The sequence below is a fragment of the Molothrus aeneus genome, chromosome 8 (assembly GCF_037042795.1).
Source record: "Molothrus aeneus isolate 106 chromosome 8, BPBGC_Maene_1.0, whole genome shotgun sequence".
NCBI lineage: Eukaryota > Metazoa > Chordata > Aves > Passeriformes > Icteridae > Molothrus > Molothrus aeneus.
The window spans coordinates 5146335-5173318 of NC_089653.1; the positions used below are offsets into that span (position 1 = coordinate 5146335).

At 44.7% G+C, this 26984-nt stretch overlaps 1 protein-coding gene across 1 annotated transcript in view; it reads right to left on the reverse strand.

Annotated features, from left to right (window-relative positions):
• Positions 1-26984, reverse strand: part of LOC136559720 (protocadherin-15-like) — a 767555-nt gene that overhangs the window by 261779 nt on the left and 478792 nt on the right. Inside the window, exon 17 of the mRNA XM_066555080.1 lies at positions 10388-10506. Coding sequence (XP_066411177.1) covers positions 10388-10478 — 91 coding nt within the window. The 5' untranslated portion in view covers positions 10479-10506. The remainder of the gene's footprint in view (positions 1-10387; positions 10507-26984) is intronic.

Here is a 26984-nt window from a genome sequence, read left to right on the forward strand (position 1 = left end):
TCCCCCCTGATTTTCTTATCTAAACAGATCAAATTGGAGAGATGAGGAGCAGTTGACTGGAGAAGACGAGGCTGTGTCATCCTGATTAGCTCCATTTGATTACAAATTCTTAATTGCTCCTGTGCCTGAGATCATTATCTGAAAACAGAGGGGGAAGATTCCCTGAATATTCCAGATGGGATATTGGGAATGAGGAATTGTTCCCTGGCAGGGTGGGCAGGCCCTGGCACAGGGTGCCCAGAGCACCTGGGGCTGCCCCTGGATCCCTGGCAGTGCCCAAGGCCAGGCTGGGTGTAGCCCATCCTCTAAGTTACAGTTTCACCCCTTACTAGTTTTTTTTTTCCCCTTTCCTTCTATAAATAATACAAAAAGTGCACTTGCACATCATTTGTATTTGAACATCCCATATATCTTATCTCTTCTAACATATGCAACTGCAGGAAGTTTTCACAGCCTTGAATTTATTTCCACAGCAGCCATCAATCACTCAGAGATGTTATTTTGCTGGCTTTGTTGATAGAGATTTTGTTTATAGTTCCCCCTTCACTGAAACACCATATTCTATAAGATCTGCTTCTTAGGATAAACTCACAAAGTACCTTTGTCCTGGTAGGAAATCTATCCCAATTAAATGGGGCAGCAGTGAATCCTGTGGAGCACAGAACTGCAGAGTGAGAAGAGGCTTTTGTTTGATAGATGGATTAGGAGCATTAACTTGGAATTCTCTGTATATTTTCTATAAATACAACAATAACAATAAAAAAAATCCAAAATAAATTTTAAAAACGCCCCAAAACATTGAAGAACCTCCTTCCTTTGTGTTTCTGTTGTGTAACAGCAGAGTACCTGCTCAGAATCATGGAATAATTTCAGTGAAAAGGGACATTTTAAGAGTTATTTTTAGTTCCACCCCTGCCATGGGCAGGGACACCTTCCACTGTCCCAGGATGCTCCAAGCCCCAATGTCCAACCTGGCCTTGGGCACTGCCAAGAATCCAGAGCCTGCCCACCCCCCAGGGAACAAATAATTCCCAATATCCCATCCATCCCTGCCCTCATCCAGTTTGAAGTCATTCCCCCTTGTCCTGTCACTGTACATCCTCATGAAAAGTCCCTCTCCACAAAACACTTTTGTTTTATATTTAGCACAAAGCCATTCAACTTGTCAGAAAGTCACCAAGAACACTGCCCAGATTTGTTCAATTAACTTTGCAATAAAAAACAGTAAAGGAAAACTTGGAAGGCAAAAAAAAAAAAACATTGAAGAAGGAGCAAAGCTCAAGTTTTTGACTTGTGGATGTGAAACTTCAGCTTCCAAAGAAAACAGCAGCACATTGAGCTTCATAATAGTTCAAATGGCAAGATCCCAACCATTTTATCAAGCAAAAAGTCTGAGGAGTCAAGAAATTTTTTCAAAGAGTAAAATATCTTAACAGTAGTAAAATAAAGCAATAGTAAAACCTGTTGGTTTTTAGGTTAGAAGACAGCAAAATAGAATTTCAAACACCAGAAACTTTCATCCAGCACCACTATGTGGAATAAAAAAACTACTCCACTCTGTTTTCTTTATTTTTTAACTCTAAGTTTTTTTCAAAATTCCCTATGATTTTGTAGTAATCAATTTTTGTGCTGTGTTATTTAGAATTGAATCAAAAGCCTGGCCACTTCTCAAGAAACACAATTAGGCTGCACTGGCCAACTGGTCACAGAGAAAAGTGACACCAGGCAACACCAGAAACCTTGGTTTAAGTTAAGACCAGCTGGGAGATCAAATTAAATGTTTAAATGAGGGAGCCCCAAGATATTTAACATTCTGTGTTCCCCTCTAGGACCAAACAATTCCCAATTCAAACAATTCTGCTTAGAAATAAGCTGTGAAATTATCCCACAGCAGACTTGCCCAGCAGGTCAAACTTTTAACTCCTGTCCCTTTAGAAATCCTGTTAAAAGGGACAAATAAATCCAATATTTTATGTTACATCAATATTGCTGGCAAAATCAGAAGTTTCTAAATAAGAGACTAAAATGAAAATATTCTGGTACAAAACCAAAAAATGTCTGACACGCCATGGGCTGCCCAGGGAGCCTGGCAGTGCCCATCCCTGGAGGTGCCCAAGGAAGGGCTGGAAGTGGCACTCAGTGCCCTGGGCTGGGGACAAGGTGGGGACCAGTCCCAGGTGTAGAGGTCCTTTCCAGCCTAAATAATTCTGGGATTCTATGGTCTCCTGCTCTGAACATTTAAAGGTGCCCAAGAGTTTGCAATTCCTTGAACTTAAACCCCATTAGAATGTTTCTGAAATGAGAAGTGATCATGGAGCACCATTAAATTCACAAAAAGGAACTGAAACAATATAGAAGGCAAACACAAACTGACACCACAACCCCCTTCCTGTGCAAATCAGCTTTCCAAGATAATTCAGACTAGACCTAAACCTTCAATTGCAGAGAAATCCCATTTCTGTCTAATCCAATTGAAAACCACATTTTTCTCTCCTTGCTTCCTTCCCTACCTCCTTGGCTCTTCCCATTGCAGTCCTGTTAAACAATGTGCAGCAGGATAATTTGGCATTATTTAAACATTTGATTTCTGCTTACATATATCAGCTGTTCATCTCCCTGCCAATTTAAAACTCGCCATGCCTCAATACACTGTCTAATAAATACTGCAAAGCACAGAGGTAGTTTTTTGTTCTTACTATTATTTCCCAACCTAACCCAAAAGTTGCCTTTTCAACATGTAAAAAAAGGAGGGGAAAAAAGAAAAAGGAAAATTGTCTTCCAAGAGAGGTTCTCCAAAAGAAAGTGTTTGGCTGGGAGTGGTTACACCTGGGTATTCAAAAATTACACAGTGTCTGTGGAAAAGGTGTGGGGGAGAGAGTTTGGTTTGGGGTGTTTGGGGGTATTTTAGGATTTTTGGTTCAAATCCCCACATATTTCCTCACCATGGGCATTCCATGTAAAATCCCAGAGTTTCCATGAGCTTCAGTCAGAAAAAGCCCTGCCAGTGTTTAATGGCAGACAGCAGCTCAGCAGTGACAATGCCCTAATGTGAAAATGATCACTGCAAAATGAACTGGGACAGCTCAGCCCTCATGGCCACTGCCCAGCCACACGAGAAGGCTCCAGGTGCACACAACAGCAGAAATCCTGGGATCCCTGAAGCTGGAAAAGCCCTCCAAGATCTCTGAGCCCAACTTGGTTCCCCACCTTGTCCCCAGCCCAGAGCCCTGAGTGCCACCTCCAGCCCTTGCTGGGACACCTGCAGGGCTGGGCACTGCAAAGCTCCCTGGGCAGCCCCTGCCAAGGCCTGAGCACCCTTTGCATGCAGAAATTGCTGCTGCTGTCCAAGCTGAGCCTCCCCTGGCCCAGCTTGAGGCCCTTTGCCCTTGTCCTGTCCCTGTTCCCTGGCAGCACAGCCCGGCCCCCCTGGCTGTCCCCTCCTGGCAGGGAGTTGTGCAGAGCCACAAGGGCCCCCTGAGCCTCCTTTGCTCCAGGCTCAGCCCCTTCCCAGCTCCCTCAGCCCCTCCTGGGGCTCCAGCCCCTTCCCAGCTCCCTCAGCCCCTTCCCCAGCTCCTCCAGGGCTCTCTGGACACAGATCCTGCTGGCCTGGGCAGGAACTCAGCCCCTGCAGAAGTCCAGACTTTCCAGAGGCTCTGGAAAATCCATATCCCTGTTTAAAGCCTTCTAAAGGAAGAGTCCATAATCACCATCCACAAGGAAGTTTCTGGGCACTGGAAGTGATTCAGAACACACAAACCTCATGTCCTGAGGGATACAACCCTGAGTCTGTTCTTGTTATGTGAAAATCAAATCTGACAAAAACCAGTTTTGATCAAGCTGAAGTTCCTGTGCCTTGTTTTAAACAGCTACTTCTCATTAAAAAAAAAAAAAAGAGAAAAATAATATTAAACCACAGTAAGAGGGTTTCTGTAATTTCTAACACAGTTTATCTGTCCACATGTGACAGTCAACAAATAAGGATGCAGAAAATGATTCTTAGTGGTAGAGGCAAGGAGAAATGAGAAGGAGGTTTGAAAAGTAACATGACAGGGGATGCAGGTAAAGAAAGGATTCCTGACCTTCCATGTCACCAAGAGACAGGAATTCTGTGCTTCCAAACTGTTGCTACAAATACAATATTGCCAATAAAATCTAAAATTGAACAGGCAACATAAATTACTGGTGGAGTATGAAATGCAAGACATGACACTGAGGCAGATTTTAAATCCTGCCAGTTGTAGTGTCACACTTAGTTCTTTGAAAGTCAAACTAATTAAATTATTGCCCTTCAAATAGAATTTCAAAGCCTGATTTCCTTCCAAAGTTAAAATATTTACATTTTAGGCTTCCTAGTAAAGAAACAGATTCCATTTATATGAGCTGCCTTAGTACTAAAATCTAGCGGCCCAACTAAGCTGCAAATGTGTTTCTGTTGAAGAGAAAACCAGAAAGGAAAGGTCCTGGCCTTCCAAGTCTTCAGAAACAGACAAATGTCTTCATGAGTGAAGGATAAACCAGAAAGTTGATGACTGAGGAGCTGCAGTGGCTCTGCTCACACACATGGCTACAAACCAACATAGGAGTGCTACAAACCAACATAGGAGTGCTACAAACCAACATAGGAGTGCTAAAAACATAGTGGTTGATGATTTTTAGGAGTTCAGCCCTAAAAACATCACTGGAGTTAAAGCTGTAAGTCCCAAAGTGAGAGCAACTCTTCTGGAGGGGACACAAAGTGTGCCAGGCCACTTTTAGGAGGGTTTCTGCTTTTCCTGCATCAGAGTTCCCTTCCCAGGTGTGAGTAGCACCCTGAGGAACCCAGCCCTTGGAGGAAAAGAGTTCTCAAAGCCTTCCCTCACCAATGGCTCAGGACAGTTCAATTTTAAAGAATCCAAGAGCATGGATGTTTGGTAGCCTGAAATCCAAACAATCCAACACACAGACAGGACAAACACAGGATGCCAAGGTGGCTGAGGTTGAAGGAGCTCAGTGGGCACCTGGTGGCACCTCCCAGCTCCCTCAGCCTTTCCTGGGCACCCAGATGCTCCAGGCCCTTGCTCAACTTGGTAGCAGAAAAAAAAACCCTTCAGAGTCCAGTGCCTGGAAGAGGCTCATTCCCAGCCAGGTCCCACAGTCTGGTGGTTCCAAGGCTGTTGGGATCTGGGATTTCCTCCTTCTCCAGAAGCAGCTTCCTGCCTCATCCCTGCCTGCACAGCCACAGGGAGATCCCAGCATACTCAGTCCCTTTTACCAGGGCTAAAATCTGTACATTAACTGAGATGAACCTCGTTTCAGTGCCCCTATTTTGTGAATAACTCCTTTCTCACCACAGGGGAATTCATCTTCTGTCACCTCAAAGTGCTGCTGGTGGCACTCAAAGACACTTTGAAGAACTAAACCCTTCAGAGGAGCTTAATGGCTCCACTACAACTCCCCAACATCAAGAAGAGCTCTTTTCCCTGTAGGAACAAGGGCACAGCTCCCAGCCAAAAGCACCAAGTGCCCCTAAAACACACAAATGACTCCTGTCCCCAGGAACAGACACGTTCCCTCAGGCAAGAACCTGGTGGCATTTCTCTCCTCTCCCTGCATCTGTACAGTGCAGGGCTCAGGGAATGATCAATGAGCTCCAGGTACTCAAATATGCATTTTCCCCAGTTAATTTCCTGCCCAACCGTAATAGATCAAGATCTGAAACTTTTTCTTTCTAAAATATCCTCTTCAGGTGATTTGTAAGGCCCCTCAGTGATTTAATTTTTGTAGCAGAAGATTATTAGACTGAATAAAAAGACATTATCTAATAAAGGGGGCCTTGAAAACCAGATGAAGGGGTTTGGGGCTCAACAGTCCTGGTGGTAAAAGTGAACAGTTATGGTTTTCACAGGAAAAAAAAAAACAACTTAAAAAGTCATCCCCACTCAGGGAAGTGGCAAAGACCATTTAAATGGGTTTTTTTTGTTACTTTCTGATAAAAAACACCCATCTGCTGAACACTTAGGATAGGAAATCCATATTTGGATGAGCAAATCTTCTGATTAGTCTTAGTTTTATTTTGTGAAATTTTGTTTCAGAATGAAACAAAACCACTGAGCCAGCAGTGAGATCCATACCCCACAGTGCAGGTGTCCATGGCTCATCTCTTGTTCCACAGTCAAGCAGAAAGGAAGGAAAAGGAAGGAAATGAGTCTGAAACCAGAAGATTGGAAGAACTACAGTGATAAGTCCAAATAGAGTTGAAAAAACCAACATTAAATAATCAAGAGAGCATTCCTTCTTAGCCATACATGCCAAGAGAAATACATCCAACATCCTGTTTGCATCTCCTCTGGGATAAACAAGCATTATTCCTCAAGTGAGTCAGAAGGGATGATTTCATGGAACAGCTCCAGGAGATTGCTGGAATGGAGGCTCTTCCAGAAATCCTCATCCCCAGCATTATTGGACTTGCTGCTCTTCAAGGTCTTTTCCAACCAAAATGGTCCTGTGATTCCACTGGCTCCACACCAAACACAGGCAGGGACTTGAGTATTGACATTTTTGGGGTGTGACAGGCCCCTGGGTCAGGGGGATTTGGGGGACAGGTGACATCAACCCCCTCAAACACAACCCAAATTTACAAGGTAACAAAAGCCCCAGGATGGGCTCATCTCTGAGCGGATGAATTCAGGATTTTTGTTACTATTCTTCTTTTAAAGCTATAGATCTTCAGGAGAAATACAAGGACCTTCAAGTGTTCTTTTCATTCACGTACAAAAAAGTGCAAAACCACTTTAGGTCAAAAGCAGGCCCCCAAAAATCTTCAAAAACCCTTCAAAGATTCCATGGTATGAAACAGATCCCCACAAGTCACAGCCCCATTCCACTACTTCTGAAAACCCCAACAACAGATCCTTGGCAAATTTTGTGGGTGGATCTCCACATTTACTTTTGGTTTTTAAAAGGGACCAGAATGATTTTTGCCTTCTATTCATCTTTTAAGAGTGAAGAAGAAATTATTTGTGCCCCCCCAGCTTACATTAGTATTTTCGTGAATGGTGTTGACTCAACATAATTAAATATGTTAATTGGCAAATAACTGCTGCTGGATTGGTTTGGTCTGTCATAAAAGTGCAGAAAGTTTTGAATTCAGCAGCCTTCTTGGCTGGCCAAAAATTGCTGCTATTTTTTTTTCTTTGAGCCATAGACATTAGATTAGAGAGGAAAAGAAAAAGGGAGAAATTTGATCCTGTGTTTCCACCTTCCTCCTCCCTGATTCCTTTAGCCTCAGAGTTTGCCTCTGAATTCAATAAAGCAGCACTGGAAAAATAAAAGAGATTTCAGCTGACCTAATTTCACATATTGCACAGCTACAAGTGACATTTCTACTTTTACTTAAGTTAAAATATTATGGAAAAAAATCCAACCTTTGCAGTATTTCTGTTTGGAAGAGAAACAACAGCAGAAATTGTAAAACCAGATCTCTTCCTTTCAGAAAACCAAACCAAAACTACAATATTCCCCATCCACACTCAAGCCTAACATTTATTCTGGTGCACCACAGGATTGAACAAAAGGATTACAGCATGAAAGAATTGAAATTAAACACGGAATGGGCTCATCAACAATAAATTAGGACTGATGGCATGGCTCTGTAACAAAAGTCTTGGGTTTTTTTAATAATTAGGGGGGTGGGTTTGAATACAAAGGGACTACAGTAGATGGGAGGTACTTGAATTTCACCAGGAGCAGATGGGATCCTGGGGAAAATTCTACTGAAGTCTAGGAAGAAAGCAGCCTGCCCAAGGCACTCCTGGATGAAGTTACTTTGGGCCATCATTAATTGCTGTGGCTGGGGAGGATTTGGTGACACAGGAGGTCAAGTAAAACATGTGGAACAGAGAAATTATAAGCTAATGAAGCAAAAGGCAGCAAGAAGGGCAAGAAACTGAGTCAACATCCACAACTCCCGCCAGGAAAATGGAGGATTGGCATGCTAGCTGCAAAGAAATAGCCCATAATGCCTGCCAGAGCTCATTTTTTATTTATTTATATTTATTAGTCTGCTGTTAAGAGAACTATACTGGTTGGAAATGGCAATTACCATTATTCCTGCCAGAGTTGATTTTTTATTTATTTACATTTATTATTTTGCTGTTAAGAGAACTACACTGGTTGGGAATGGCAATTGCCAGAAGAACACATCTTTTCTATGTTGTATTTCAGGTTACAAATTCTGCTCCTGCACATCAGAACTCCTCCAGGCCCAGCCCTACACAGAGTTTTCTATTTAGCTGTAAGAAACATATTTCCAAGTAATTATGCCTGTAAGCATTGCCTCATTAGCTGGGTGCCATTTGCTGAGTCACCAGTCCCCCACCTTGGCTTAAATCCATTTCCAGCTCATTTTTTCTCTATTACACCCCTGTGAAATTTATCCAAAGTGCTTTTAGCTACATTTACCCTTTCCTAAACACAGTATGGGGGAGGAAATCAGTTCAGTTTGTATCAGGGTGCTGCAGATTCCTCAAGAAACAGCATTGCTGCACTGTCCCCCTGAAAAAAGCAGCAAGAATTTTGGCTACAGCCAGCACACTTGTACTCATTATAACAAAGCTGTCCTGTTCAGGCCACGTAAGAGACCAGTACCGAGGATAAAATCAAGCATGGTTTCAGTGAAAAATAAATTGGCACAAGCCAGGCTAAAAAAATCCAGCCAAAAATTATGTTCAGACCCCTTTGAAGTAAGGGAGTTGCTGTATTCACTCAGTCACAGGACACTGCCATTAAAGAGTGGTGGCCCTTCCCTTTCTCTAAATCACCTGCAAGACAAAGGATTCTGAACAACCTTGGGATAAGGACACAGAGATGAGAATTGGTCATATGAGTGTAAAGGAAATGGAAACCTGAGGGATCCCTTTTTCCCCTCCAGGAGATCAAATTGCCCCTGTCCTGCCTGGGCCATCTGTGTTTTGCACACTTCATCATCACTCAAGCCTAAGTAGAAATGGCTCCCCAACCAAAAATCCCCATTTTATTCTCCTCAAAAATGCCTTTTTGGAGATGGGTGATGCTGCCAGCGCGAGCACAAAAATATTACCACGGAAAAGTGCTGCTTTTTTTTTGCTGTTTTTTCTCAGCCTGCCCTGAGGGTTCTCCACAGCCCCATGATCCTGGCTTTGCTTCCCACCATTATTCCCACTGCTCTCCCGTGTCCTCCTGTGCTGCTGGACATGCCAGAGGCCATCCTGCCCCCTCTCCTCCACCCAAACCAGCATTTTGCTCCTCAAACCACCACCAAGGTCAACCTGATGGCCCCACTCCTCCCCTGCAATAAATCATTAAAACCCAGTTAGGTGTAGCCCAGCACAGAGCAAATATGTGAAATGTGAGCAGCTCGTCCACTTCAGTGTCAGGAGTGACAGTGATTATGACAGGGTGTAAAAATGGAGAAAATTAAATTAGCTTTCTTGTACATTATGGGGAGGGTGGGGCTGGGGGATGGAAGGGAATAAAAGGACATTTGGAGAGCAATTAGTAGAACAAGAAACAGAGACTTTCAACTGGATAGCAAAAAACAAAGCATAATTCAAGCAGGACTGAATACTTCCCATGAAAGCAAAATTACTTGACTTCCTAGCTGACAAAATAGAGGTTTTTAAACCAAAACCCAGATGCCAAAGTCATACCACATGGAGTGCCATGGATAATGAGCAACTTCATTACAGACATTCTGAAGCCACACTCAGTTTTCACTTATCCCACTCATTATTACCAGGTGTATTCAGGAACAACTCTGACAAAATTTGCCCTTCAGTGCTGTTAAATTGTTCAAAAGAATGAACCCTAATCAGTTATCCAGGCCTGTAATTTTTAATTACCAGAGATCACTGGCAGGACACATTTCTGCTGTCTTTCAATTAAATTCAACCAAGATGCTCAGAGGAGGAACACAGGCTACTGGTGCCATGTTTCAGGGTTCCTGAAGTATTGTTTCTCTAGAAAACCCTCACTGTGGATTTCTTCCCCAAGTTTTTGGTCATTAACCATTCTCTCCATCTCCAGTTCCAACCACAACTGCTGATTTATGAACAAAGTAAAGTTTACTGTTAAAGCTTGTACAATGAATAAGACAAAACCCATTTTGATGCTCGAGTCCAACACTGAATAACCACAACTGAAGATTTTATCTTGCCTGCTAAATCAACAGCTTCAGGAAATGCAATCATCACTGGATGCTGCAGCAGCCACGAAACACAAAACACACCCAGACCTTTCTTTCTTGGAACCTCTTTTCCTACCCAACTACTTCATCAAATATTAATTTTTTTGGGGGAAAAAAACCCATTCCAATGAAATTCCAGAGGCATCCCAGCCCTCCCAGAGCTCCACCCCTCAGCCAAACCCTTACCTTCATCATTCTGGGCCAGAGCCCATGCCAGGACAGCAGCGAGTGCCGTCCCCACTGTGAACCATTTCCAGAGACAAAGCTGCTGGACCATTTTCTGTCAAACTTCACTCAAGGCAGAGCTGGAAGAGAGGGATTTGACACATTTGTTACTCAACCTGCACAAAGCTGAGCCACTACAAACTTTTTCACAGGGGTTACACAGACTCTAAGAGCATGGTATTGTTTCAGTCACAAAAATAAATAAAATAAGGAAGGAGAACCTCTAATTAGCATTAATGTGTGTACTCATCAACTCAATAACTGTGCATGCACAGCCCTCCAAGTCATGAAAACGCAAGGTTCTGGCTTAAATCAGGTCTGATTTCCATAATTTCCCAGCAATAAAGTATTCATGGTATCCTTCCTGCTTTCAGGCACTTTGGAGGAGCAACTGTAGCAGGGAAATTGCACTGATTAAAATGAGGGCTCACTGCAAAAGGCCAGAGGCACTCAGGATTCAAAGGCATTGCCTGGGAAAAATGGGAATGATCCCTGAGGGTGGCCTTCTTTAAGGATAAAGGCTGTTGGGTTGTATTCAGGAAAATGAAAAAAAAAAACCCCACCACTAACACCACACCAGAAAAAACAATCAACAAAGTAAAATGAAAAATAAAGAAAAACAAACATAAAACCCCCACAAAATAAACAAACAAAAACACAAAATGCAAGCAAACAAAAAAAAGAAAGAAAAAACCCCAAAAAACAAACCAAACCCACAAAACAAAGATACCCCCCCGCCCCCGCCAAGAAAAATAAAAACCCAAAACAAAACCCCACAACGCTCTCCCTTCCCTCCCGTTCAGGCCTCCAAAACAAACAAACCCCACCCAAATGAACAAAAAATCCCCAAGACAGGTCTGGCTGAACTCCAGAGTGTACCTGGAGTGCAGAACATTAGATAATTAAAAAAAAAAAAAAAACCAAAAACAATTCTGGTTCATGGTTCCAATAAAAAGAATTAGCACAATTCTGCAGCCCAGAACTGAATTATTTGAAAATATTCCTTCAAATTTAAAATGTTGGGGTTAAATACAAGGAGTGTGGAATGAAGAGAGATTTTCAGCAATACAAGCCAAGTTATTGTATAAAAAAATAGCTGCATTTATTAACAATCAAACAAACCTACAAAACAATTGCGTGCTGAGAGTTTGAGGAAAACCTCTGGGTTTTTTCCACAGAAGGAGAGCAAGTAGGGAAATGTAATAAACCAGATGGAGTGGCCCATATTTACTCAAGTATTTAAAGTTCCTAGGTGGTTGATAATATAAATAAAATATATCTTGAGTTTGCTTGCAGGACAGCTCACATGGGTGGGATCACCAGGACATCTGAGGTTATTCTCAAATTCTATGATTCTATCCTGTGATTTATGAGGCTCCCTTCACAGCAAGCACAGTCTCTTTTCCCTTTGTCAAAGCCATGGATTGCAGGTGACTTTATTGGATTTTAATACCAACGTGCTGGAGAAATCAAGGGCAGCAGCAAAGCCATTTCAAATTCTACACTGAACCCATTGCTCCACTCCTCATCCAGGGGTGGAGGATGGAGAGAGGCCTTTCCAAGCTCCACCTCCCCTCAGGCTGGACTCTTCCCAAGCTGTCCAGCAGCAGGAGGTTGGTGCAGGCTGCAACAGGCAGCAATTCCAGGAAGAACTTCAATATGGGCCATGAAAGAAGTGAAGCCCCAGCACAGATCTCAATGGGACTGTTGGCTCCCATTTCAGACCAACGTTTGTCTTGATAGAGCAGCTCCAGGTGACAGATCCCAGGAATTCAAGCCATGCAAAGCACCCTCCCTTCCTCCTTCTCTTCCCTTGCCCTTCTACAGCTGTTTATGACCAAATTCCAGCAGGGAATTGTGGAGTCACAGAACTCTTCAGGTTGGAAAAGACCATTCAGGTCAGCAAGTCCAAGCAGCACCAGCACCGCAGTCACCACTAACCCATATCCTCAGATGCCACATCCACACGTGCCTTGAACACTTCCAAGGATGAGATTCCACCACTGCCCCAGGGCAGCCCTTTCCAGTGCTTTAGAACCCTTTCCATGAAGGACCCTTTCCATGAAGGACCCTTTCCATGAAGGACCCTTTCCATGAAGGACCCTACAACCCTTCCCGTGAAGAATCTGTCCCCAATATCCCATTTGAACCTCCCCCAGCACAACTTCAGGCCATTTCCTCTCATCCTCTCACTTATTCCCTAGGAGAAGAGACCAAGCTCCTCTCTCCTCACTATCAGCTTCTCTCAGGGAATCGTAGGGAACAATCTCAGAGAAGAGACAGCAACCCTGACAGCTCAACTGGGAAGTTAGAGGCAGCTCACAGGAGAATTCCAGACTCTTCCCAAAGGAACTGTTATTCCCATGTGAGAGGAGACCAGAACTGCTCAAAGGGGCCTTTTCTCTCCCTTCTCCTTCCCAAAAATGTTCATTTGGTTACTGTCATGCAAACCTAGCACATTCCACAGTCATTCTGGAATTTGCAACAGCACCTTCAAAAACACCCCCAAAATGACTTTTACCATGATACATTCCTGCTGACTACTTGGAAATCAAGGCTGTTTCCACATTACCCAAGTAGATTCCGGTTAATCATCATTATCACACCTCCTGGGCATTTTGGGGATGGGAATTTCTCAGTATTTCACCACTGTTTGCTCCCCTGTTAACAGAATTTCCTGAAGGAACTGGGCTCAGCTGCTTTTCTACTTGAAGCAGTGTAATTCCATTAGGTGGTATTTGCCTCCAGCCTTTTACACCTCAAATCCCAGAATACAGAAGTTCAGGAGATTCATGGTGTCTTCAGGTCAGTCTAAGGAAGAAATCCCATCCAAACAGAGATTTGAGGTGTTGTCACACCTACAAAGAAGTGCACAAACTCACTTCTGAGGCTTCTGATATTTGATTTTACAACCTTGAAAAACAAAATAATTCCAGCTCGCCAATCACAATGTTCTATTTTAGAAAGTTATTCAGAGCTCAGCTGACACCCTTGAGTGGAGTCTGCTCCTGAGAGATTTTTAGGATGGAATCTTGACAGATTTATTTTTGATTTTGATGAAATGTCAAGTTAAACCACAAGATTAGCAACACCGATGCTCCCAGAATAAGCAACTCTATGCAACTGGACTACAACACAAGAAAAATCCTGTTTTTTTCCTTCAATTCGTACCAGAAAAAAAACAACCAAATTACAAAAAACCCCAAAACAAATAAAACTCCCAAAAGCCAGAAGTATAAAGTACAGAAAATGACACTATTAAGTTCAAATGAGTCTGTTAACTTGGAAATAGCTCAGAACAAATCATAATTTACCACAAAGTATCAAAAGGTTGACAACCTCTAAGAAATAAGGTTGAACGCCAGCCAGGGCAAAGAAAAAACTATGAATTGATGAGAGAAGGAAGATCTGTAAAGAAAAGACACACAAAACGTCTACAAGACTCAGCATTTTCCTGAAAAATACTCTAATATTAAGTTTTAAGAGATGATGAAGGTAAATTGATCTAAATATTAGTTATGACATCCAAGCATTTTGAATATCTTTAGAGGAAAAATAACATGACATATAGTAGAGGAAGAATAATAAGTAATTTCCAATAATTATTTCCTTTTAGATCTGGTGTTATTACAGGATTTCAAACTTGGCATTCATTAGAAGCTGGAGCAAGGGGGAACATGGCCTTGGCCAAAATAAATAACCATTTTCTGAGCACCCTGTGCCAGGGCCTGCCCACCCTGCCAGGGAACAATTCCCAATTCCCAATATCCCATCCAGCCCTGCCCTCTGGCACTGGGAGCCATTCCCTGTGTCCTGTCCCTCCATCCCTTGTCCCCAGTCCCTCTCCAGCTCTCCTGGAGCCCCTTTAGGCTCTGGCAGGGGCTCTGAGCTCTCCCTGGAGCCTTCTCCTCTCCAGGTGAGCAGCCCCAGCTCTCCCAGCCTGGCTCCAGCCCTGGAGCAGCTCCATGACCTCCTCTGGACTCATTCCAACAGCTCCACATCTTTCTTGTCTACTTGAAATAATTCAGTGGGAAAGCAAAAGAAAAAAAGGCAAGAAAATCTAAATTTTGGGCCAGGTTTGCCACAAGCCAGAGCCATTGGCTCCCTCACACCAGAACTGCCACATCCCCACCCAACTCCATGGGAAACATGGACTGTGGGAGTGCCCACACCACCCAAACTGCCACCAGCAACAACTTCTGAGTGTTCTCCTCAAGCAGCAAATCTGAAGACAATTTGGAGGCAAACACTTTGCAGTTCTTGCTCCTGCAGTGGGTTCAAAACCCTGACAAACTTCAACAGCAATCACTAAGTGAGCATTATTAATTCATTAGACACGTCAACAAATATTTGCTATTTAATGTATTTGTCCAAAACAGTGGTTCCTGAGACACTGCTGTGGCTGGATGAGTAACTCAGCATTTAAAAAGGAATTGAACAGCCATTTATATCTGTGCTGTTATTTACTCAACAAGCCTGAACTCCTTCAAGCATCAGGAGTGACCCATTTTGTTTAGTGGGGATGCTCTTTGCACCCTACAATTGTGATAAATCTTTAAAAGTATTTATTTTTTAAAGGTTGATGCAACTGAATTGCTTTAAAACAGCAAAAAAATTATAGTGGACTGGTTTTTTTTTATAAGATTCATCATTATTACTGATGAGCTGAACTCTCTTAAAGTTTATAGACATAAAGCAGGGAGTGCAAGTGCTTATTCTGGAGAACTGGTGCCATAATAAATCAGAAATGCCAGTAAAACAGCAGGAAAAAGCCTCTTGGAGAAGCTAGAAAGGAGAGGAACTTGCTTTAGAGTCTGACAGTGCTCCTGGGTTAAAGCTACAGTTCATTAAAAACTCTGTGTCCCAAATGTTTGATTTTTGCCACCTCAACAATTCTGTTGAAGTGCCAGCGCGACCAAAAAGCTTCCAGAACATTATTTAACCACAGAACAGACACACACACCAAAAAAACGCCCCAAAATCTGTTTTGCCTCACAGTGCTGCTGATCAACACTCAATCACCTCACCTGGGATGGAATTCAACTCCATGAATTCCATGGAGTACCTCAGGGGGGTCCCTTCCGATGAGCAGCTCCTGAGCCCCTCTCACTGGGGCTGGAAAACACCCTCACCTGAGGCTTACCCACAGAACCACACCCCAGCTCCAGCTCAGGGCTCACCTCTGGTAGCTCAGGACATCCTGGAAAGGTGAAACTTATCCCACAAGGTCCCTCCCACACCCCCACCCTTTCACTGGTGGGGCACATCTGCTGGAAAACACGGTCACCTGGGGCTTAAGCAGAAAAAGAAACTTTAATTCCAGCTCAGGGATCACCTTTGGCGGCATGGGACATCCTGGAAGGCTGAAGATCAGCCCACAGCCCTCCTCCCATGCCCTGAGCTCCTCTCACTGGTGGGGCACATCCAGAGCACACCCACTAGGATGGAGAATAGCCTAAGATGGGGCTTAACCACAAAAATAAACCCAAAATCCAGCTCAAGGAACCTCTCTGGCAGCTTGGGACATCCTGGAAGGCTGAAGATCAGCCCACAGCCTCCCTTCCCATGGCCAGGGCCTCCCTCACTGGTGGGGCACATCCAGAGCACATCTGCCAGGCTGGAGAACAGCCCCAGCTGGGCTTACCCACAAAACCAAACCCGAATTCCAGCTCAGGGCTCACATCTGATAGTTCAGGACATCCTGGAAAAGCAAATCTCATCCCACAAGCTCCCTCCCAGACCCAAGCCCTGAGCTCCTCTCATTGGTGGGGCACATCTGCTGGAAAACACCCTCCCCTAAGGCTTACCCACAAAACCACACTAGTTCCAGCTCAAGGATCACCTCTGGCAGTTTGGGACATGCTGGAAGGCTGAAGATCAGCCCACAGCCCCCCTCCCATGCCCTGAGCCCCTCCTCACTGGTGGGGCACATCCAGAGCACACCTGCCAGGCTGGAGACCAGCCCCAGCTGGGCTTAACCACAAAACCAAACCTGAATTCCAGCTCAGGGCTCACCTCTGATAGTTCAGGACATCCTGGAAAGGGGAATCTTATCCCACAAGATCCTCCCACACCCAGACCCTGAGCATCTCTCACTAGTGAGGCACATCCAGAGCACACCTGCCAGGCTGGAGACCAGCCTCAGCTGGGCTTAACCACAAAAATAAACCCTAATTCCAGCTCAGGAGCTCAGCCATCACCTCTGGTAGCTTGGAGCATCCTGGAAGGGTGAATGTCAGCCCACAGGCTCCCTCCCATGCCCAGTCCCAGATCCCACAGCCCCCTCCAAGCAGGAGAAAAGCCAGGGAAGGAAGATTTCACCTTTGAGTTAAAACCAGTTCTGGCTCTGATTCAGCTGCAAGTGTGACTGACTCTGTTTGCTGAAGTCAAATATCTGCTTAAATGCTTTCCTGAAGAATCATTCGAGCATAAGCAAATATTTGGCTGTGCTGGTGCTACAGTGAATAATTTACAGTGCAAATCCAGCCCTTTTCTCCAGCTTTGGAGGTTCCAAAAATCCAAACACTACTCCAGGTTTTATTTCACTGACACTCCATGAGCAATTAACACATGAGTATTTCAGCCTATGGACTCTTGCATTTACTCAATCCTGTTCAAGTGCTCTCATGCTCTGGGACTGGCACAATTGAGTTGGATTTTATCATCCTCATCTCCTTGGATGAGACCTTTCAGGAATGTGAAGATTTTTGAGATGAAATTTCAAGATCAAACCTGCTCCCACCTCAATTTTCTTTTCCCAGCTGCTGGGTCAGTTCCACATAAGTAAACACATTAAAAAAGTGGAATATTGAAGCTGCATCTCTCCCTTTGCCTTGTGTAATCAACCTCTTGAGTTTTTACCCTCACTTGGAGGCAAAATTTTTAGAAAGCAAAGACACAAGAACCAGGGGAAAAAAAAAGCAATTTATGTGAGGATCTGAGTAAAATCTCACCAGCAACTTGAAATTCCTCAGCATTTTCTCTGTATCGACATTCAAATAATTCATCTTCAAATATTCCTGCTTGCCCCCATTCTTCTAAGGACTACTGAGTTTATGCCTTTCCTGCCCCACTCTTTAAGCCTGTTATTTTCTGTGCCTTTCTGGCAGAAATGACTCTCTAAGAGTCAATGAGATGCCACTGCAAGGCCCAAGTAAAGCCTCAAAATAGCTCAAAAAAGTAATTTCAAACTTCATTGAGAACACCACAGCTGTTCCTAGCCCTGGCTGGGAAAAAGCCAGTGTAAAACTCAATTAATAAGCCATTTTTACTTCAATGCAGAAATCTCTATGCTTATTTCCATTTTGCACCCCCAAAACCTCCAAAACAGCCATTTTCCTACAATTATAATTGTAATCATAATCAATTATATTGTACAATTGTAAAGGTCAATTATAAAGTTCTTTATTCCCCATCTCTGTGTACCAGTGGTGGCCAGAGAATCCCAGAATGGTTTGGGCTGGAAGGGACCTTAAATCTCATTTCATTCCACTCCTGCTGTGGGCAGGGAAACCTTCCAGACACTCCAAGGGTCCTTTTCCACCCTCCTGCCAGCAGAACATCCTACAGATGCTGATTTAAAAGGATTAAAACTATGTAATGATGCTGATTGCCACTGAACAAAGAAGACTGATAAATAGATGGAAGGTTTGCACAGAGAAAACTCAACTAAACTCACAGAAATAGAGAAGTTTTATGGGATAACTGAGGAAGGGAGAGAGAAGCACTTTTGTCTCCTGCTTCCACCACTAGCAGTGATTTTTTTCCTGTGTTTTTAACAAGCAATGCAGCTGTTGGAAGGATTAACAGGATTACAGCTCTTCATCATTCATTCCTGTCCACAAAATCCTTTTTTCCATACATTGTGAATTTATTCTTGTTTCCAGCCCCTCTGTAGGGACTTCACCTATGAAATGTTGTTTCCACAGAAGGTTTTGAGTCAAAAAAGCTGTTTGGCTGTGCCACTGTTCATTTGAAATTCCTGCTGTGCAGATAGTACCTCCAGAAAGAAGAAAAAGCAAAGATATCCTAAACCTGATATCAGAGCCAGGAGACTTCAGCTGAAAAATAACATTAACATAAAAAATTAAAAGAAATACAACCCATATTAGGCAGGAGCAGCTCAGTTCATTCTTCAATAACCTTTGCCTTCACAAAATATGCCCACACAGCTAAAGTTACGCATTAAAGTGCTAATAATAAAAATATAATTCAATAGCAATGTCCAAAGATTAGTTTCCTTGCTTTTACTGCAAGACAGGTATTGGATTCCATCCCAAAACCTTCTCCATTTCTCCCTTGCCAAAGCATTTTCTCTCCAAGGATCCTCCCCTGGGATTACATAACACAAAGGAGAGAATCCAAGGGGTAAAACCTCTCTGAAACTCCCTGGATTTTGTGGATCCCTGCTTTCCTTACAACATAGAACACCCAAGGGCTCTCATCCACCCAGGCTGGCTATTCCAAGACACCTGGCCTCCAAATCTCCCAAACAAATCCTTGTCTCCCACCCTTCCAGACTCTCAGAAATGCTCCTGCCCAATGCCGAATGCAAGAACTGATGTAGCATTCCCAGCTTTTTTTGACCTGCTGGATCTGTGGGTGATTCAGGTGTTCAGAGCTGGGGTGTGCCCACGTGCTGGGATGGGCACAGGGCACTCATCCAGGGACAGCTGGCACCAAGTGCCCACCAGAGTTGCTGGGGATGGATTTAAACACCCACAGGTGGGGTTTGATCTGCTTGAGTATCTCCTTGGCCAAATATCCAGCAAGAAATGGCTTCTGAGGAACAGAAGAGAGATGAAGATAGGATCTTGCAAGACATTATGGAGATGGGAAAATTATGGAGATGATTTTGGAAGGAGAAATGCAAGCACAGGGATTTTCAGATTGTTCCTGGCTGCTACAGGGAGGGTTTTCAGGCTGCAGGTAGGCTACACATGCCAGGGATTTCTGGTATAGAAATGGTTTGGGTTGGCAGAGACCTTGCAGATCCTCTCATCCATCCCCCCATCCATGGGCAGGGACAACTGCTCCTCCCTGCTCAGGCCCTGCTGAGCTGGGCCAAAACTCAGCCCACAAAATTCACATCTTGTTCAACTCAGCTCTGGATGTGAATCCCAGACTGGTTTGGGTTAGAAGGGACCTTAAAGCCCATCCAGTGCCACCCCTGCAAGGGACACCTTCCCCTGTCCCAGGCTGCTCCAAGCCCCAGTGTCCAGCCTGGCCTTGGGCACTGCCAGGGATGCAGGGGCAGCCCCAGCTGCTCTGGGCACCCTGTGCCAGGGCCTGCCCACCCTGCCAGGGAGGAATTTCTTGCACATATTTCACCAAGATTTCCCCTCTGGCAGTTGGACACCATTGCCCCTTGTCCTGGCACTCCAGGCCCTTGTCCAAAATCTCTCTCCACGTTTCCTGTAGCTCCTTCAGGCCCTGCAAGGCCCCAGTTTGGTGACCCCAGAGCTTCTCCTCTCCAGGTGAGCAGCCCCAGCTGTGCCAGCCTTTCCTCCCAGCAGAGCTGCTCCATCCCTCTGCCCATCCTGGTGCCTGCCCTGGGCTCTCTGCAGCAGCTCCAGGTCCCTCCTGTGCTGGCCCCAGGGCTGGGGCAGCTCTGCAGGTGGGGTCTCACCTGAGCCCAGGGGCACAGGGGCAGAACCCCCCCTCCCCTGCTGCCCACGCTGGGGCTCAGCCCTGGATTGGGTTAAGAAACAGGGAAATCCAGGGAAAAGCACTGCACCTCACCCCAGTGCTGTGCAACAGAGACAATTCCACACCAGCACCAGCAAACTTTGAGCTGGAGGGAGCAGCCACAGGGAAGTGATTCACAACAAGAACCTCAATCCTACATTTCAAATGGCTCCAGCAAATTTCCTGAGTGCAAATGCAGCACATCCCTTGGAATGGGGTAAGCAGTTTTGTTGGACATGAAACATTTCATTGTTTATTTCGATACTTTACTCATAGGGCTTGTGCTGTTAGTTATTTCTAAAAGATCAGCCAAAATGGGTTTAAAATGTTTGTATTTAAGGAACTATTAAGATATCCAAGTAACAGTCAGATCATTGAAGGAAATCCAGGAATACCACCAAAACCAAAGATAACAAGCCAGCAATAACACATCACTCAAAGGAATGTTTTACAAGTGGGCTATTCTCAAATATCAAAAGCTGTCAAAGTAACTAAGATGGTTTCACCAATTTCCTGTAACATCTCATAAAGGAAAAAAACAACATTGCTTTCTGACAGTCCTTGAATGAACAGCACCCTTACACTCACATAAGGTCACAAGTTTGTCTCTGACAGAGGCCAGATGTGGGAGAATGGGCAAAACAAACAAGGAAATGTACTCTAAGATGCAGAGATCACTCCAAGAATGGACAGCCTGCACACAGCCACAGGTTCCTGATAACATTCTCCCCCTCTTCCACTCACTTTTCATCATCCCACTTGATATTTTCATTGGTACTGAGCTGACATTTCCATGAATTCCATTAAAAACCCTGGTGTTGAGAAGACATTAGGTTGAGCTGGTGAAGTTGAATAGGCTGGAAACAGCCAGCACAACATGGACACACAGGGAGGTCCCCATGGCACATCAGTGAGGCACCACATTCCTGCCAGGGCATTATCACAAGTTCAGGCATCAGAACTGAACCTCTGAGGCTGGAGAAGGAGCTTGGATAAAGGCCTGGAATGCCAGGATGAGGCAGAATGGCTTTAAAGTGAAAGAGAGCAGGGCTGGATGGGATATTGGGAAGGAATAGCAGGGTGGGCAGGCCCTGGCACAGGGTGCCCAGAGCAGCTGGGGCTGCCCCTGGATCCCTGGCAGTGCCCAAGGCCAGGCTGGAGCAGCCTGGGACAGTGGAAGGTGTCCCTGCCATGGCAGGGGTGGCACTGGATGGGCTTCAAGGTCCCTCCCAATCCAAACCATTCTGGGATCCTGTGATGATAAACCAAGCTTCCCAAAGGAGGAAAGAAACCTCTTTTACCTGCAGCAATATAAACTGTCCCAAGGCTCAGAAGCAGAGACACCAGGATAAAAATCCCTCACCATCAGACAGGAGCACAGAGGAGAGGGTACCCAAGGCACTCAGGGGGAAGGAAAACACAGAAGACAAAGTCCATGATGGGCAGTCGGGCTGTGATGCCCTAAGTCTTAGCTTTTATATTTTTCAGACTCTGTGCTGCTTTGGTGTGTGGGTCTGAGCTTCCCATTGAGGGATGGTGAGCTCTGTGAACAGAGCAGGGAGACAAAACAATTCCTGCTCCACTGGGGACCAAGGACAAATGATCCAAATCTCAGGCCCAAGAGCACAAACAACGTGGGCTGGAGAGAGAAAAACAAGGATGGGACTGCATGGGCTAAAGCTGGAATGGGACAATGAACTGCAAGATGCAAATGGAGCAGAACTGATCAAAGTGACAGACCCTATGACCGGGTGTCCATTTTGTGCCCATTTTGGTTCACCTTGGGTGCAGCCCTGGCTGGGCTCTTGTGCTGCCCAAGGTGGATCCATGGAGGCCTTTGAATAAATCCCTGCTTTATTCTTTAGCTCTGTCCAGCCTCTGTTCTAGGTCAGCCTTCTCATGGCTTTCCTTTTCCACAGAAGAGCGAGCAACGCCAATTCATCCTGGAAGCTGCTCAGTCCACAACACTTCAAGAAGGAATTTTAGCACAGGGGTGAACCTGAGAGATGCCAGTGTGGCTGTTCATGCCACCAAACAGGTGACACCCAGCACAGATTCCTGCTCACTGCTGAACTCAGGGAAGGGGAGCACACTTGGAAGTCATGATATTCCTACAGGAGAGAGGGTGGAGTTCTGGAAACGATCCTGAGACAGCTCCTCTGAAGAAAGGGGGAGAGGCTTTCCTGTGGCTTGCAGCAGAAAGGTAACTACAGGTAAGCAATGCTCAGTGATTCATCCCCTCCTGGGGCTGTGTCCACAGTGTCCTGAGGCTGCCAGGATGGGGAGGTGTCACAGACACATTTTATGAAAAATCCTTTCTTTAGGATTTTTCCTCCTGAGAAGCTGAGGGGCCTCAGGAACAAAATGTAAACAATGATTCTCTGCTGCTGTGGAATGCAACAGGTGCATCTGGGATTGGTCTCATGCAGTTGTTTCTAATTAATGGCCAATCACAGCCCAGCTGGCTCAGACTCTGTCTGACACACAAGCCTTGGTTATCATTCTTTTTCTGTTCTTAGCCAGCCTTCTGATGAAATCCTTTCTTCTATTCTTTTAGTATAGTTTCAATATAATATATATCATAAAATAATAAATCAAGCCTTCTGAAACATGGAGTCAGATCCTCATCTCTTCCCCAACCTGAGACCCCTGTGAACACCATCACAGGGAGGGACATAAAAGGCCCTGGCAGCAAGAACATAATGTTAGAAAGAAACATTCATTCTAAAGATAAAATGAGAAGGTAAAATGAGTTTTGATTCAATGTCAGAAGAGATGCCTTTCAAACCAGGCATATATTCCATGGGATTGGCAGCAGACCTGAGATTAGGGGTACGTTGAATCTGTTCCCTCAGTTTCTGTGGCTCTTCTCCTGAAATGTGTAAAGAGAGATGGAAGAGAAAGGAAAGCCCTGTGGGGTGTGAGGTTGGCTGTCCAAAATAAAAGGCTGAACTGCAGGAAACGCCACTTTAGTGCAATTCAGTTGTAAAAACAAGAGAAAACTACGAGCTAAGAGGCCAGATGAGCTGGCCCACGCACTTTACTACGGCTGGGTGAGGAGGGGAAGGTGTCAGAGTGTGGAATTAAGTGCCAGGTGAAAGTCTGCCAGCTCCAGAGTTCAGCCCTGGCTACAAACAGAGGGTTGTCAGCAGCTCTGTGAGGATATAAATGCACTGAATACCTGGGCAGCTCGGGAAAGGAATCTTCATTTGGCTAAAAAGGCACGCTGGGACAAATAAGATATTCATGTATGCAGAGAGGAATTGGGAATTTGTCAGCTTCTCAGCTATTTTCCCCTCTGAGGAGGAGGCACAGGGAGAGGCTGTGGGTACAGAGCTGAAGTAAACAAAATGCTGGGGAGCATTAGGAGGGAGAGGAAGAGGGACTAAATTAGAATGACATTATATAGGACAATAGGAAACCCCTGGAGCATTAAACAAAGGGTTTGCTGCCATCATTTCAAAAAAGAGACACCAGAGAAGGACAAGGGCTCAGGAAGGACACTTGGGTGACCTTGCACTCCTCTGTCTAACACAAGAAACTCAAAAAAATTCCAACCCTACCTCAGAAATCAGCCTGGTTTGGACTGGAAGGGAGATCAAAACCCATCCAGTTCCACTTTCCACTGTCCCAGGCTGCTCCAGCCTGGCCTTGGGCACTGCCAGGGATCCAGGGGCAGCCCCAGCTGCTCTGGGCACCCTGTGCCAGGGCCTGCCCACCCTGCCAGGGAACAATTCCTCATTCCCAATATCCCATCCAGCCCCGCCCTCCAGCAGTTTAAAACATGGAAAAGACAAATTCCCAATGATTCCTTGCTGCAAGAAAGAGACATTACAGACATCAAGTGAAATCTTGATCAGCAAAGCTGCTGTAGCAACAAATATTTCCCATGACACTGTAATATTTCTGTCCTAGAGGAATACAGACAGGAATAAAAGCAAGAACACACACAAAGAAATCTCTCTCATACCAGCTAAACACTCAGGCTTGTTCAGGAAATCATCAGAACTGAGAAAACACTCTAGTCCCGGTTGTTTCCTCTCCAAACAACAATAGATTTAATTATGCAGATTAAAACAAGGACATCCCATGCTTCAGGGCTTTTGCAAACTGCCTGCAGGAGCCACAGGGGAAGCCCCAGGTACTGCTGTGCACCTCACCTCAGGTAGAGGGTTCAGGGACACATTTCCTCTCTCCAAAACATGAAGTGAATCAGAGGAATATCTGCTGAACAGAACAGATTAATGGCTTAATTCAGTTGCTAATTGATATGTTCTATTTTGCCCCCCAGCTGTGTGATATAAACTGAGCAAAAAATATAAAAGCCCATAAATGAAGTGTGGGTTTGCTCACAATTCTCTCTACACTTGTTCCAAGCTAAAGAAACTGTCTGGAGTAAGAAGTTTACTTCGTCTAATCTGAATTTTACTCCTTTGCCATCACTTTGGTCCTCAGCACACAACTGAGAAGAGGGAAAGTTCTACCCCTGAGCGTAAGGCAGTCAGATTTTGCAAAATTTGGGCTTCAATCCAGCTGTTTCAACAATGTCCTGATTCCAAAAGTGACAACACATCCCAGGAGAGACCCTGTGGCTCTGCACAACTCCCTGCCAGGAGGGGACAGCCATGGGGGGTCGGGCTGTGCTGCCAGGGAACAGGGACAGGACAAGGGCAAAGGGCCTCAAGCTGGGCCAGGGGAGGCTCAGCTTGGACAGCAGCAGCAATTTCTGCATGCAAAGGGTGCTCAGGCCTTGGCAGGGGCTGCCCAGGGAGCTTTGCAGTGCCCAGCCCTGCAGGTGTCCCAGCAAGGGCTGGAGGTGGCACTCAGTGCTCTGGGCTGGGCACAAGGTGGGCACTGGGCACAGCTGGCACTCCATGGGCTGGCAGGGATTTTCCAGCCTCAGGGATCCTGGGATATGTTACAGAAGTGAAAAAAGCTTTTTTCCTGGAGCTGGCTCCTGATTCACACAACTGATGTGAGGCATTCCTCCCCAAGGGAAAAAACTGGGGAGAAAAATCTTTCAAGACAAAATATCCTAATAACAATAGGATGTTTAGCCTTGGAGGGAAGCCATCAAAATCAAGGCAAAATCTGTAAAGAGACCTTTGGGAAATTATCCAAAATAGGATCCAGACAGAAGCAGTGCCACTTGACCTGAGGACACAGTCTGAGGAGACACAAAGAAGTAGAGAACATCACAGTAATGACATCAATGCCTTACTCTGATTCTGAAGTTTAAATGTTCAGTGCTTCGTCATTAATTGCATCTTGAGGCAATCAGATGGTTTTAAACTTGGTAGGAGCAGATTTCTTTAAGACCTACAGCACCACATGCCAGGAGTTTGGAATCTGTTTTACCACTTGAAGAGGTCGAAGGGGAAGGGAAGAAATCAATGTAAGAATGAGAGCAAGGCTGTGAAAAGAGTTTATGAAAAACCAGCTTTGAATAAACATCCTCAGAGGCCACTTAGATGGATGGGAGGGCAGCAGCTCTTCCAAACCCCCCTCAAGAGGCAGATTTACCCCAGAACAAGACCTGGATTTATCCCGGAACACAACTTCCACCTCCTGTTAACAAGGTGACCATAAATCACCTCAGCACAGGAGACCTCAATCATGGCTCCAAAGGACATTATCCTTGTATTGAAATTAATCTCTGGATCCATCCTCACAGGAGCCTTCTCCACTCTTGGAATTGAAAGTGTTTTCCAAGTTCTGTTGAGTTCCTCCTCAAATCTGTTATGCGTGAACCATTTCCCTGATGCTTTAATCATCGCTTACACCTTTCCAGAACAAATGCAGGGAGGCAGAAACACAAGCCTACATCTTGAGTTATCACTTAGTGTGCAATCATCAACACCCCACGTGGCTACAAACACAGCTGATGCAGGCAGATTGCAAAATCTGGCTCAGCAGATGTCCCACCAGGAAACCCTCAGGGCACTGGGAAGTTATGGAAGTGAATGTTGGGTTTCTGTGCTCAAATCTTCTTTTAAGAATAAAATTCTGATGTTTCTGTTTCGTGCCCTTCAATATAAGTCTTGTTTTTGAACAGACTCTCACAGGGAAAGGCCTTTGCCCAGCTAAGCACTGCAAATTTTTACCACATTTATGACTTTTAACCACAAGACATGTTAAGTCTTCTACAGGTAGAGTGAAGCTCATCCCAAACCCCACCATTTTATAACAGGACACCAGGAAATTCATCAATGTCACACAGCTGCTCTTTGGAACTGTGCTCCACTTCCAGCAGCATTGGAATTACTCAAAGAATTTGAGATTGAACCGATTTCTAAAAGATACATTTAAATGTTTGTCTTTTTTTGTCCTGAACATAAATAGTCCCAAAAGTCTCCTGAAGACCAGGCTGCCCAATATGGAAAATATCAGCCAAAAATGTTAATCAAGACTTAAATCAAAGTATTCTGCTCAGGATATTTTACCAGCTCTGCTCCAAACTGGAAGTTTAACAAGACTTGGAATCTTCAAATTCATTAGGAACACAAAATGACCTAAGTGCTCTATTTCTTTGCATAGGCCCTAGATTTCTGTCCAGCTCAAATTAATAATTATCCCTCTAAATTAATAAATTCTCCTAAATTCTTGAAAGGAGGAAGCAGTGCTCAAAGATCTCAGGGTTGCTATCTTGCTTTCTTAACGGTAATTACAAAATCATACAATGGGCTGGGAAAAATCTTTGATATCATCTAATCCCAACACCAGGTTTTCAGCCACTTCAAATTCACAATTTGGGCTCATGTAAGGAATGACCAGAATCACTCTCCAAGAATATTTATTTGGTACAAAATTCTGAGAATTAAAGCTTTCCTGGATAATCCAAAGAAGTTGAAGAGCACCAAAGTTTCCAACA